This window comes from Paralichthys olivaceus, chromosome 14, assembly GCF_024713975.1.
Source record: "Paralichthys olivaceus isolate ysfri-2021 chromosome 14, ASM2471397v2, whole genome shotgun sequence".
NCBI lineage: Eukaryota > Metazoa > Chordata > Actinopteri > Pleuronectiformes > Paralichthyidae > Paralichthys > Paralichthys olivaceus.
This window is the reverse complement of record NC_091106.1, coordinates 17,259,686-17,274,897: the sequence shown is the minus strand read 5'-3', so window position 1 is coordinate 17,274,897 and position 15,212 is coordinate 17,259,686. Positions and strand designations below refer to the sequence as shown.

Below are 15,212 nucleotides of genomic sequence, written 5' to 3'. Positions count from 1 at the left end.
GACACATTTTACTACACACTGTTACACTAACACCTGACTTTTCTCTCACAGCAGCAGAAAAAGTCTTTCATTGACACATCAAACATGGGGCCAGTGGTATGCTGACAAGTAGAGGGGTTTAAATTCAGTATACCCTGTGTGCTTCTATGTGCTTTCATGATACTGTGATATAAGTACACTCGGATTAAGTTGGCCTAAATGTAATATATAATTCACAATGCAAACTGTATATACAATTGTGTTTTTTTATTTTATAGGCATCCTGATACGTGCAGTGTTCTGCAAATGAACCTAAAGTCCATTTGCTGACTTTGAGAGTAATTTCCCATCAGAACCCCTGGCTTAGTGAGCAACAGCTGTCAAAGCAAAGAAAGGACAGTGGAAAGAATCTCGTCCAATGAGCGCGGGAATCTCACATTAAGCTACTTAATCGCTGGAAACCGATTTGATATAGTCAATAATCTAGTAGGAAGTAGGTGTCTCAGAGTTAAGACATCTGGTGTCCAAACCTAAAGCACAACTACAAGTATCTAACACTTCATTTTTACACTCCACACGCACAAAAAAGTGCCTCTTTTAATTCAAACTGTGAACAATCAGTGGGTAAATTCATGTTCCTCTATAAAATCTGCGATCATTTCCCATCAGTATACAATGCAAATTTGTTTACCACCATGCACGAGCCTCATATCAACAAAGCCCTTTTTGAAACCATGCCAGCCAAAATACAGGCTCGCCCAGAGGGGTGGTCACCTGGCTTTGGTGTGGCAAAGCGCTACTGGTTGCCATAGAAGCAGTGTCGAGACAGCGTCTTGCTTTGGTCCCATGCAAAATGCTTGAGGTGCAAGGGTTGGGGGTTGTACTTAAATCACTACGGGGTAGCAATCTAGTGAATTAATTAAACTTGCTAGAAGGCTGGGTTCCTTAACAGCTCGATGGGGATTTGGTTGCATGCAGGTTACGGACAAACCGCTGCTTTTCAATGAATGATAACCACCTCTCATGCTAACACTGGTTATCATGTTAATCAGTTTCATGGACGGACTGTGTCGGGACACATCAGGACAACATTTTGTCAACAGTCACAAGGAATTTGGCAGAAATTACAGCCGTAGCTTAAGCTTTGGACACCATGAAACCATTAGAATCAAGGAAAACCTTGATAGCCAAGCCTCCAGCCTCAGGATGAACTACATCAGTACGAGTGGAACATGCGCTACTCTGTCTTTCTCTATGAGCGGAGATATTAATCACTACATGAATGAAGCGATGAAGAGCAAGAAGACGAAAGTTGAGTTAAAATGGAAAAGTGAAGGGGGGGCTGCACTAATGCATTGACTCAGGGGCACTGAGGTGTCTTTTTTCCCCCCAGTTTTTATGAGCTGCGATGGAGACTACAAAATGTACAGAGTAGAGGTGTACCTCTGTTGTTCTATTCACCATCATCTACAAAGTCAGCCAAGAGAGGAGAGAATGAGCAGTTAGTGAGCAAAAAACTGAGAAAGGCCTCCACTGAGACAGGGAGAAGGAGCTCCGTACAAAAACATATGCACCAAAAGTCACTGTTGTTATTTAAGATTTAGGATGATAAGACTTTCAGTTTGAGAAAGTTATTCTCAAACTCAAATATTATCATCTTCCATACAAAGTTTTGCTCCTTCCCCCTTTCTGCCACGACAAGCATCAAAAACAAATTCAACCAAGAAAGAAGGAAAAGCAAAAGGCAACAAAGAAATCAATAATCAAAGAAACAATCAAAGAATCAAAGAGATAACCAAATGAACTCCCCCCCCCCACCCGCAGAGACGGAAATGAAACATTGTCGCTCACCTTAGACTCAACGTCCGCATTGTGGTCGTTCTGCAGGAGCAGGGCCGCGGCCTTGGTGTCATCCTTGCGGGCAGCGATGTGCAGGGCAGGCAGGCGTACCTTACCCTTTGTATCGTTCTCCAGCAGCAGGGAGACCACCTGGTCATGGCCCTGCTGTAGGGCCACCGCCAGAGGGGTGAAGCCATCCTGCACGTGAGGGGAGAGACAGAGAGGAGTCACCATCACTGGCGATGGAAGTGATGTGGGACGGTAGGTGTGATTGGATTGATGCAGGTTATGAAGCCACGATGGCTGAATTGTTACTTTTCTGCAGCTACAGAGTTAAAGCAATGCGAGATATGTGAATCCCATAGAGGTTTAAAAGCAAACTTTAATAATAAAGGTTTTAACAGCGATCCAGTGACTTCAGGATTTTCTTTCTCTCTTTTGATGCTTTATCAAATCTTTTGGGAAGAATCATCTGGATCAATTGAAAAAATGTAAGTTCAAGACCACATTTTAAACAGATTTTCAAGGTAGGTTTTCAAGCCTCTTCTCCATATAGGACAATAATGTAAGTTACATAATGAGAGGATGTGGTGGAAAAGGTTTCTCCCACACACTCGCACACACAATACCCTCATGATGCATAATTTAGCTGAAAGCTCCCTGTTCTGGATACTGTATATCTGAATGTGTGTATGAGTATTGGTCACTTGTATTTGTATATGATGTGACACGAGTAGTGGATCTCTGTGTAGTTCTGTGTGGATGTTCTATTTGTGTATGTGTGTGTCTTAAAGGGCATCCCCCTGTTCTATCATGTAACCCATAGATGTAAACCAGTGGACTGCAGACCGGCCTGGGTATTCCATTAGCTCCATCAGCTGTTTGTCTCCATATGTGCGCATCACATGCTTGTGTGTGTGTGTGTGTGTGTGTGTGTGTATACGTGTGCTGACAGGTAATTATGTGTATGTATGGGTTCAACAAGGCTGAGCAGCGTAAATCAGAGCAGTAACGGCGGCTGCAGCCGTGGAGGAGAGGCAGCAAGCGAAGCGGACCTTGTGTGTGACCCACTCAAGGTCACTCTGCCTCCACCACCATACACTACCAATCAATGAAGCTCTGCCCAGTCGCTCACGAAAGAGATGGAGAGAGGAGGGAGGAGGGGAGGCGGAGGAGAGACAGGAGGAGAAGGGAGAAAAGACGGAAACAACGAGAATGTGAGACAGAGAGGATGAGGAAAAAGATGGGGGCAGGGAAGTAAAGAAAGGACAAACAGATGAAGACAGAGACGGAGACAGTCAGATGCAGAGTGAGCGGAGTCGGGATGACAAAGGGAAGATGGGAAGGAAACAGAGGAGGAGATGCAGGTGGTTAGTACAACAGATGTAAAGACCATACATGACTTAGGCAGAGAAAATGCACAACGGTACAACAATATAGAGATGAACACACAGGACTGACACACATATGATCACACACACACACACACACATGTACAGTACCTCAGTGGCCATACTCTGGCTGGCACTGTGCTCCAGAAGGAACCGTACGACCTCCAGGTGATTCTCCTGGGCTGCCATGTACAGAGGAGTGAAGCCATTCTGTGCACGACATGGACCGAAACACAAACATGTTAGAGCTGGTAAAGTTTGAAAATACAAACATATAGATACATCTGTTTTGCTTTTACATAATAAAACATTAAATATTATTATATTATCAAATAAAATTAATGAAAACAAGAATCTTGAGAATGATTTGATGATATATAATGATGTGAAATGTTCAGGACTTTTGCGAGGGTCTTACACACTATCTGTTTCGGGGTTTGATAAAACCAGACAGAAAGAAGGGGCTTGAAATCTGTCTGTCTCCTTGATCTGACAGAGTTAAATGTCGAAGCAGCAGTTTTCTTGATAGGCCCAGTTGGAGCGATGCCAGATTCTGTCGATGAGGATCTTTGCACCGAGTGATTCCCTCAATATCATTGACTTCATGGCACAGTATCGTGGAAACAAGTGTGTGAATCACAGCAGGGCAAATGCATTTTCGCTTTTTTTTACCCAGTAGCCCAACATGACCCTACTGTCACTGTGACATTGTGCACGTGTACGTGTGAGTGTGCATGAGTATAGCCTACCTGAGACTGTGAGTTGACATTGGCTCCGTTAGTGACCAGCTCTTTGACGACTTCCGTTTGGCCAGCCAGCGACGCTATGTGCAGAGCAGTGTTTCCTTTCTGGATTAAATGGAACAACCACAGGGACGCGTGTTAAGCTCTGTCCCACCTGCCCTGCTGCATTGCTTAAGTGTGACTGTCACTATAGTCTGTATATATCCATTTGAATCCCCTCACGCCCGACCATACTGTTTTTTTCCAGCTATGGCATCCCCTGCCCGCACTGCCAACAATGTGTCACTTCCGATACCCCTCGTCCCAAACAAGATGAGCCCCAGCTGAGCCTCTGCTATAAATGAAGACAGGACAACAGGAGGCTTCCCTCAGGACATGCACAGGTCCTTGGGAAGGCAGAGTTAACCCCTGGCCTGTGTCCTGGACGAGTTATACTGAGCCCTGTTATTATAACTGCTGTTGCACAACAGGGATCATCTGTCACATGTATCACTACAGAGAGCCAAGTATTATAGAGACAAACAAGACTGCTGGGTTTATTATGTGGCTGAGGACAAGAGTTTGATGACATGTTTCTTTTGTTTCTACTCTCGTTCATTTGCTCACAGCAACTGCAGCATGATTCAAGTTTTGTCTGTTTTTTAGGAAGTGAAAGTTGTTGGTTAAAGTCGAGGCATTGCAGAGATATTGCGTTCACGAGAATGGCCCAGATGGAAAGACAGACCAAGTGAAAACATAAATATAAAAACTGGCATTTTGAAGCAAAAGACACAACGTAATTTATTAACATTTACTCATAACCACCATCTGCGCTTGGTGCGTCCACCACCCACACTAATAACTTCACTATGACTTGTTGGTGGAACAAAACTGTAGCTACTCCTTACCCGGAAAAACATTTCCTGCCCTCAAACATATCTTAACATTTCATAAAGTGGGGTCATAAAGTGATTTCTGTGAGAAAGATGCACCGTGAACGGTTCAGTCCAGAACAACAACACTACAGACTAAATGTTTCATCTTTCTCTGACTGTTTCAAACAGAACAGTGAAGCCTAGAGTTAATCCAACAGGCTGAACAGAGAAACAATGAACTGAGGACAAACCCTCTTGTTTAATTCTCCAAAAACAAGAGTAGCACAACATTACAGGGGCTGATACACAATTACCCCGATCATCAAAAAAGCCTCTAATTTAAATGAAACACTCTGCATAACTAAATCTAGATATCAACAGCACTGCCTCCCTGAATGAATAATATAACTTGCAGGCATTCAGGCTGCAGCCAGTGGATTCCCAAAATCTCAAACTAATCCCTCAGCATCCTCAGGGTCACAACAGAGAGGTTTTAATTGGGGAGGTTTCTCCTTGATCTTGAATATTTCATCGTGTCCTGTGATTATGTCAGCACCAGGCATATGGCCTGTGGCAGAGGAGTTGAACGAGACGACTAAATTGGAGTAGAGCCCTCTGGAAACAGATCTGGGTTATGTTTTCAATGGCTTTCCATCTCATCTCCTTTTAGCATCACAGCAAAGATGCTTTCAAGGAGGAGATCCTCCCTGGATGTATTAAATGATATGAGATCATATTGTACAGTAGATAAATTATAACAATAGTGCTACAATTGTTGCTGCTTTTGCCTTCCTTGTGTTTTTTCATCATGTTCATTTAATATAATCTTTCGTTCCTTTCTTAAGTCTCTCACTGTTTCCAGTTGCGATCCCCACAGGGGTCATTAAATATTGATCTGATATTGAAAACTAATGAAGGCTTCACACTTGCAGCAGTCAAACTGTAACTTCATGCAACACTGCAGCAATACGTTTCGTGCTGGTTCCAAATATAGTCGAGCACAACATCAGGTGAGCTGCAGTAGGTGACAGGATCTCCTTTACCTTTGTGGCTGCATCCACCGCGGCTCCGAGCTTCAGCAGCTCAGCAACAACCTCCACATGCCCCTCTTTGGAGGCTAGATGAAGAGCGTTCAGACCATTCTGAGAAAGACACACATTCAGCTGAGTAAGCGCAGCTCATGCACAACAATGATGCTGTGACGTAATGTTTAATTGTGCTTAATGGATGGATTAAAATCATAAAATGTTCTGGAATAATCCTTCTTGTTCAGTTCGAGCCCTTGATTTGCAATTTAGCTGAGGCAGCAGTATATGATAAAAAGCATGTTTACATGTGTGTGGGGGAGAAACCCTAAGGAGGACAAAGATTCAAATGAACATTTTTAGTTTCTTAATTAGAGTGTAAGAAAACTTGCCTGATTGCAAATGTTTATTTCAACCCCAGACTTGAGGTAGTCAAGGACCTTTTCAAGGTTTCCTGCCCGGGCTGCTCGCAGGTAACTGGCATTGCTGTCAGACTGCGGAGAGAAAAACAAAACAGAGAGAGAGAAAAAGAAAAGAGAGGAAGAGAATGTCAGGTCAGACACTTCACATGTTTATGTGCGTTAAGTCTTCAACTGCGTTAGCATTTCAATTGTGCACAGAGGAGAACAAAAGCACATACAAATGCCAAAATGTTACTGTACCAGGTAGAACTCCGTCATAATTTCTCACACATCCAAAAAACAATGTAACAAAGGGAAAAATAAAGCTAATATCCACACACAGAGGAGGTCCATCGTTAATTTACAAGTCTGCTAAAACGCAAACAGTGCAAAAAGTAAATCCATGAGAACCCAGCCGCAGGACATCATCCCAACAAGTCACCCTCGGTCACCCATCAGAGCCACTGGACTGTTATTTCAGCTTTCTTTAATCCAAATGTCTCTGAATCCCAAAGGTGGGAAGTGTGGTGGCTGGGTGGTCCTCACAGCTGCCACAAAGACCTCCTCTCTTCCCTCTTCCACAGAAATCTCTTCTGAATCCAGTGAACCTCAGTCGCTGTGCTACGAGAAGCAGAGCATCTTCTATTCTGCTTGGCTGTCCCTTTATTTCACTACAGAAATAGGGCTTTGCACACCAAAATAAATTGATGAGGCAAGCATATTTTGTCCCTATGACAAATGTGGTGTGCATGTGTGCGTGTGAGACGAAGAGAGAGGGAGGGGGGGAGAGATGGAAAGAAGGATGAGAGTACATGAAGAAAGAGAGAGAGAGAAAGCTAGAGAGACAGTCGAAGAGACGAAGGTTCATGTTTGCTCCTAAGACGTCTGGTTTGACATAAAATGACACACAGCAAACTCTGCACATTTTGACTTCCGTCCTAGCAGCAGCCTTGTTAAGAGCTTTTTGTAAAACTCAGCACTGGAGCTGCTGAGAGCAGGAGGGTGAGAGGCTGGAAAATGCTGCTTTATAATCGGGGCTCAACAACCAAAGTCCCCTGAATTATCAAAAGCAAAGACGTGCTATATTTAGTCTTTGCGTCCAGAGACACTGAGGATAAACCCAGCACGGCCAAACAGTACGAGCAGTTATCCAACATTGTGCTCTCCGCCTCCCCCTTGGTCACGCTTTTCCAGAAATAACTCTGACAAACAGAGAGGGATCTGACCCAAAGCTAAAATGTGAGAGAACAAGACATGCAGCATCAGATTGTTCCACAGATAGGCAAAATAAAACAGAAAGAGGAAGAGACGTGTCACTTAAGCATGTGGGTAAACAAAATACTGGAAGATGAAACAAGGTTAACTGGGAACTAATTCATTCCCCGCTTACAAGGGACCATTAAGCTAAATCTCTACAGCTAATCAGCCCACATCTAGAAATGTCTTCTTCCTTTTTCCATACCCCCCCCCCCCCCCACTCCCAGAGGAGTGCTTCATCGCACCGGACAGCTAACGACCTCTGTGTTCTTGTGGCCTTGAGAAAAGTCATGTACAATAGTAGTCAATACAAAAATACTGAGCAACAAATATGAGGCACAGGTCAACAGCAATTACAGATAAACTCCTGGCATTACTAGGTAAGAGTATGGTATGATTGTAAAAATGTTTAAAGACTAAAAATGATTTCATAATACAGCTGGAGGTGATGAAGTGAGAGTCCCTGGAAGCGCTGCATTAGAACCACTGCTGCACTGTGCTGTGAAATAGGCAATTGACTGTGAAACTCATAAACCTCTAGTACGCTGAATCTCCTGTTGCCTGACGACAAAAAGTTTGTGTGGATTTGCAAGTGGACACTTCACTTTGCTTGTGAACTCAGTTGTGTTACATTTCTCTGATTCTAGATGTCAGTGATGAAGAGCAATCTTATTAGATGGATAAAGGGGAGATACAATTTAAAAACACACAAGTAATTCACAATATCATCATCTAAAAAAGCTTGATTCTAAATCTTCTGCATGACAGAATTAGTAAAGTTTATTCCCAGAACTCAGCCTCCTTCATGAAGACATGTCAGAAACCAACTCTCCACCAGCTCTCTGTCATCAGTGTCCTGCCTCCACAGAAGTAAACTCCTGCTGCCACTTTTCCTGGGATACTTTCTTCTACTGCTACATTGAGTGTACATGTCATATATAGTATCAGTGTAATTCACAGGGACTGTTGTTTACAAGTGGTGTCCTGCAGGAATGAAAACAACTGATGAGAGAACATATACGAACAAGATGAGAATCTAAACCGAGCAAGATCATGAGAACATTTATATTTAAAATATACTGACTGAAAAACACTTTCAGCAGAACTATAAACAGTGGAGGTGAATTTCTTCCTGGTTATATCTGTTTGTTTTTTATCTTATAGCATTTTACTTCTCTGCTAGATCAAGCACTTCAACAAGATTTTAGTTAATGCCCAAAATCTAACCAACCTCATCAGCATTTATTTCATAAATAATATCAACATAATATACTTGTAACATCTGTGCAGCATGTGTGTGTGTGTGTGTGTGTGTGTGTGTGTGTGTGTGCCTCCATGCTGGTACATAACCCAACAGTTGTCCTATCTCGTAATATGTTCGTGACCCATGACTCTCAGGCTTTGTTCAAGTGTCACCAAATGCTTGACTGTTCTAAAACCTCTGACATTAGAATACACAGGGTTGCACTGCTGTGGACGAGCATTTAATATTATATAAGTCATGATATCTAATACTGTAATCTTGTTGCTTTGTATGGGCAGATGTGGTTTTATATATATATATAAAAAACATAAGAACGAGATATTGACACACTTACAGAAATCACATTCACAATCTCATTTTAGGGAATAATACAGTCGATTTTGAAAATAACCTTAAAGTTTACATGTTTTTTTTGAAGGGTTCAATTCTGCATTTAAATATAACTCAGTGTTTTTTGCTTCTCTTTCAGCATCTGCTCAAGCTTAAGTGCCAACAGATTAAGTAGTCTTCATCCATAAGTCGTCATTCATTGCTCTCGTCACTTTATCCTTTAATGCCTGCAGTGAAAACCAGTGACCAACATGTCCGACCCGCCGCGCATATCCGATCTACGTCCAGCGCCGCGGATCTTCAAGTCTTTGTGAATGAAGCATTACAGAGGACGGGGAAAGAGATTAGCAAGGAAAAATATCATTAAGCCGCCGCAGATCAGAGGTTCAAAGAAAATGGGGCCATTAAAGACTAGGTAAGCCTGAAGGAAAGCATTAATCTAATGGTAGATAGAAGGGAGAGCTTGAAAGAGAAAGAGAGAGAGAAATCCGACACACGTGTTATAACTGGTAAAGCGATGTATTAAACCATCGTTCCCAATTACAGTCTTACAAAGTCCGAAATGCAGCTAATTTCGGGGCAAGTTGCTGTAAAAAGGACAATTAAAGGTCTCATATCTAATTAAAAATGCCCTTTGGTTACTGACTGCCGTCTTCAGCTCTTTTAAAGTAGAGAGAGAAAAAACGTTTTAGTTAAAGGGCTGAAATATGTAGGTTTGATAAAATTGTCTCTTAAGTTATTTTCAGACATGAACTCTTGACTTTCAGAAATGAAAAAATTGAGGAGATTGTGGAGACGTCATCAACACACCCACCCACACGCACTGTGAATTTACTGGTCATATTCCTGCTATATTCTGACAGACGTTATTGCTTTATTACTTTTTTGACAAAGTCATTGGAAATGTATTTTTGACAAAATATATGAATAAAATATAAATTAATTTGCTCTTTTTTAAAAAAATTTAAAGTTTAATTACACATTCAAACAGCCTCCTGGTGGCTGATGTGTAAATAAGTAGCACTGAAATTGGACACAGTATCTCTCATGATCTCATATAGTTCACCTCTTTCCAACCCCCTCGGTTTAGAGGCATTTTAGAGCAGCAGAGCATGTGTTTTCATTCTGCTGAATCTGTACTTGGCACTTCTCCTCATGGCATCAACACAGTGATAATCTAAACGGATAGAGGATATTTAGCTGAATAAAGACTGATACGATGCCAAACTCCGATAACATCAGTCTGGAACCCGATGTTACAAAACAGAGACTCATTTTGCTCTAAAGACAAGTATCAGAGGGACTACATGTCTGCAAACACTTTTTGCACTGTCCACATGCAGGTGAGAGAATGTAAAGACGAACAGAAACACAGGGCGCGTTGATGTTATCGGCTCTGGGTAAACTGAGCGAGCTCAGTGGAGGAGAGCCAGACCAGCAGCGGCTGCATTGTTTCACTTTATCCCCTGCTCTCCTGACAGCACAAAACACTCCGCGCTCCACAGCTCTATGAGCACAAAGCCAGGGGCTTCCAGTGGTCGGCCACAACACCCACCGGTGCCAGAGAACCTCAACCCACCACCACCGCTTCCATTACTCCCATCTTTAAACCACCACCACTGCCGGAAATAGTCCTTCACAGTATCCTGATTTCTCTTGTTCTTTCAAAGCTAAATATAGCAAAGCTATTGATGAATTAATGCTCCGATTTCACTGTAAACATGCAAGAAAATCATTATCCAGCCTGATAGAGGAAAGGATGGAAAGCATGCTTTGGGTTGAGGTTTCTTCAGACATCATCTCCACAGCTCTCACGACTGTACATGCATCATTTTATATCAACGTGGCTAAAAAACAAAAACAGCTCGAGGAAGAGCAGCACATCTTGGAAAGCACCACATCGCTCTTTGAGCACGACAAAGGAGAGAAGTGGTTTCATGTTGTTATAGCAGTGTCCTGCCTCCTGATGGCCACTAGCAGGAATGGCATTCAATTAATAAGAAGTAAGTTAATGACAGAATGAATGAAAGAATGAATGAATGAGTAAATACTTTACATCTAAAAAGGCAACAATGAACGTTTCTCCACTGAAAGAGCTTTACTGAGAAAGAAACTCAAGACATATCATCTTCAACAGACACTGATTCAAGTGTGATTCACTTCCTTTTTCACTTCCTCTAATAGAACCAAAATTATATGTAGTTCCTACTTCAGCACGTCAACGGCTTAAGATACATTTGTATTAATCCAAAAAACAAGATACAGACATGCGCAGGCAAACATTCACTTAAACAACAAAACAAAACAACCAGCTGTAGTTGCAAAGCTACAGCCAGGAGATGGTTAGCTTAGCATCAAGACTGAATACTATACCTCTAGAGCTCAATGACCAACATGCATGTTAAATCTTGTTTGTTTTATCTGTGTCTGGAGAAGCAAATAAACGTATTTCCTTAACTGTGGAAAGCATATGAACAACGTGAATGCAGTCAGTGTGCTTTTTAGATATGCAGCTGCACAAGCAGGTAACAGTCACGGTACCAAATACTTGTGTGCACAACATCCTGTATGTTGTTGTCATGCAGTTTCAAACACGTCCCTCTTCAGGCACCGTTCTGATTGTAGCAGAGTTTGTACAGAGCCAAACACCAGTTCTGTCATAACACATGATACACAGGACCACAGCATCACTGAATCCACAGCATCAACCTCAGACATCCTCACAAATCTAAATATTCAGAATAATACAAATAAGGAAAAAAATCCAAATCTTGGCACAACTCACTTGTGTTAAGAAGACAGCACCGTCCTCCACAGCCATGTCCACCTCTTTCTCTGTGTCTCTCTCTCCTCTGTGTGAAGAGGAGTGTAACCTGAGCTCAGACAGTTAACCCCTCATCTGTTCTGTCCGCTCCGTCTTTATCTTAACCTCACGGGCATCGAGCCCACTCTGAGGGACCAGCACGGTGCCATTGGCTCAGGTAACAAGAGTAAAAAAAAAAGAAAAAAAAAAGAGATGCTACAGCACTGGAGGATACACCAGCTCCTTCCTCTGTCTGGTCAACGTCGTGCACCGAAAAGATAGAGGGATGGAGGAGTGGGGAGGAAAGAGGAGAGCGGGTCTATCCAACTCTGCAGCGGTGAGTAAACAAAGCATCTTTCAGGGACACTGCAAATCCCTTCGGCTGCTTCTCTCTCTCCCTGTCATCCCCCCATCTTTCTCTCTCTTTTTTTTTTTAAATGTGTCAACAAGGGTAAATCCCTGCCGCCTCACAGGAGCTGGCCCCTGCCCCAAAAGCATCTTCAAAACGGGTGGGGAGGGGGGAGCAGGAGGAGTACTTGACTTACCATAATAGCCGAGGCGTCTCCCTCCTCCCTGTCTGCCTCCTTCTTTTTCTTTCTCACCTTCATTTACTCTGAGGGGTGAGGGGGGGGGACGCTGACACTGAGATCTTGATACCCAAGGTTGGGGAGGCAAGCATGGAGAGAGGGGCTGAGCTGAAAATAGCAGCTGAAACAAATACTTTAACTGAAGTGACACGAGTGGGATATGTCCCCCCCCCCCCTCTCCTGTTATCCCACCCACTCTCCCTCTTTCCCTCCTCCCACTCACTGGTTCCCTCCCCCTGCCATCCTCTGCCAACACATGGCTCTGTATTATCATCCTGCTTATCAGCTCTTTTCCTCCACACCAACAAAGAAAAAAGCATGAATGTGTGTTGGGAGTGTGGGTTATTGCTCCACCTGCAGGGGGACCTCATGTGCACGGGGCGGGGGAGCTAACAGTCTACTCAGGGAAGTTTTCAAATCCAAATAACAGCAGAGAGCAACAACAATAACACCAGACAGTATTTTGGGGGCAAGCGGAGCAGTGGGGGGGGGGGGGGGCCTACAATCAATGGGGACACTTTGACAGAGGATTAGGGGGCTTTTCCCTTGGTATTAGGGACACCCTCTGTCCTCCCACCTCTCACCCGTCAGCAGTCAGCTGAGCAGGAACTGGGGATGAGAGGCACACCCCCACTGATCCCCCCCCCCCACAAATCCTGCTCACAGTGCAGGGGACCAGCAGCGAGTTAAACCAATGCTCCCCTGGAAAATGTGCACGAGCCTCGATGTGATCACAATCTGTGTGAGCAGAAGAACGGAAAAGTCCACATCAAGCGTAGCATGCAGCATTAACCACTGTGTCCATGTAATAGGCCTTTTTCACAGCACACACTTTAACGTGCCACAGGCCTCAATGTTTGATCTTGGGTAATTACACCTGTGTAGCATGTGATGTGATTATCTTATCTCGGAGGACCACTCACAACCGTAAAGATCTCCCACAGCTTTTACGTACATGTTTAAGAGGCCATATGATTTCATACAAACACATTTAATAGATAGAGAGAATATTAATACTGGGCAATTTAAAAAAAAAAAACCTACTTGTTTAGCAACAAATTTACAAAATGCCAGAAATGATTGTTTTTTACTCTCTAGCTTCTTGTACTTTTTCATATATTTGTTGGTTCTGCCAACGAGCCCAAATCAAAAGGTGTCTCAATATTCTCTCATATCTTTATCATGTCTGTGGCACTCTGCCCCAAGTCCACCTGCAAATAAAAAGCAAATTTAATTTATTGAAATCATTAATTTTCCTAAACACCTGGGAAAAATTTAAGTTCATAATGCATTTGATGGGATCACTTTTATCCATGAATTTTATATGAGGCTCACTGATGTGTTTTAATCATTTTGGACAACAGCGAATCAATCACACTCTGCCAGCACACCGATTCAGGGTGTCTTGCCAAAGGAAACTTCCATTCACTGGTAGATGAATGAATGGGGGAGGCTGAGATTGAGCCGACAACTGTCTGGCTAATGGACAACCCGCTCTACCACAGCTGCCCCTTCATAAGACATCCCAACTTTATGTTCCATTCCTCATCCCCAGTGTCTGGGCTTCAGGGGAAGTTGACTTCTTTCCAATACTGTTTCCATGGTGTTACTTCTGCCAAAGTCTGTTCCTCTTGCTCACAATATATAAAATGTCATTGTCAGTCTCATTTGTTTCTCTACGAGTCTCGCCTGACAGAACAACTGATTACAAATCGTTCAGCAAATAAACAAAACATCATGTCCACCTCAGCCCGTCCACTTTTACTGCGGTGCAGCATCGTTGAGCAGAAGCATAATTCCTGCAAGGAAACTTGACTAAAAACATATTTTTGTTGTTGATGGAAAAGTCTCTCTCCACAGCTGAGTAAACAAATGCTGTGGTCATTAACATCTACAGCATCTGGAAAAATCCCCTGGACACAGTCCTCTGTGGTCACACTTTCCATCTGCCAGCAGCATTTTGATAATAAATGATAAGCACAGTTCATCAGTGTCACACCCGTGCATGTTATTTATAGCTGGAATAATGCTGTCCTGGCAGCAACGCCTGTAATATCATGCAGCTCATCCATCCCTCAGCCGCCACTTTCACATTCTGTCACTATTCCAGAGGAATGGCACCACTTGCACCATGGGTATTTTCCGGCGCTATCAGCTTTCGGACGAGAGACAAAGAAAACTGGAGAGAGAGTCAGAGAAATTCAAATTAAAGGAGGCCGAGACAGAGTACGTGAGAGCTGACAGAGGGAGTGACAGATGCTCTGGACCAGAAGAGGTGACTTGAACATGTGATCGGTGGATCGCAGGCTCCTTCACGCTAACACTGCAGCGAGCAGCTTGGATTCTGCCGGGTTGCCATGGCTACGGGGGGGAGTCACAACAGAGGAGGAAGGGAGTAAAGCGTACTTGATGAAAAATGACCTCTTTTGTGTTTTATTCTGGTGTCAACAATCAAATTAGATTACATCTGAGAAAAAAACACTGCAGACAGATGATTAATAGATTTTTACATTATATATTTACACTTAATAAAATATATACTACTTTGGTCAGAACTGTGTTATGCATGTTAAAATCAAGCCTGAAAACACATATATGCTTATATATTCAAATGGGAAAGAAAGGGCTCTGGGGCAAAAGCAATAATTGTGACTGGCTTTCCCTCTCCTGCTTTCACAAACCATAATGTGGGAGCTCAGCCCATCTGAGAGGAGCTGTAAAACATCCCACCATTCTCAT

General features: G+C 43.0%; 1 protein-coding gene across 33 annotated transcripts in view; it reads right to left on the bottom strand.

Moving 5' to 3' along the window:
* Positions 1-15,212, bottom strand: part of LOC109633137 (ankyrin-3-like) — a 109,006-nt gene that overhangs the window by 48,764 nt on the left and 45,030 nt on the right. For 21 of the 33 annotated variants that reach the window (XM_069538207.1, XM_069538214.1, XM_069538219.1 and 18 more), the window contains exons 2-7: positions 6,224-6,325; positions 5,850-5,948; positions 3,959-4,057; positions 3,321-3,419; positions 1,831-2,016; positions 1,423-1,446 (exon numbers count right to left, since the gene is read on the bottom strand). In XM_069538207.1, coding sequence (XP_069394308.1) covers positions 1,423-1,446; positions 1,831-2,016; positions 3,321-3,419; positions 3,959-4,057; positions 5,850-5,948; positions 6,224-6,325 — 609 coding nt within the window. Of the gene's footprint in view, positions 1-1,422; positions 1,447-1,830; positions 2,017-3,320; positions 3,420-3,958; positions 4,058-5,849; positions 5,949-6,223; positions 6,326-6,493; positions 6,839-11,868; positions 12,310-12,431; positions 12,605-15,212 lie in introns of those variants that run through there. The other 12 variants (XM_069538206.1, XM_069538205.1, XM_069538211.1 and 9 more) reach the window with 6 other exon arrangements.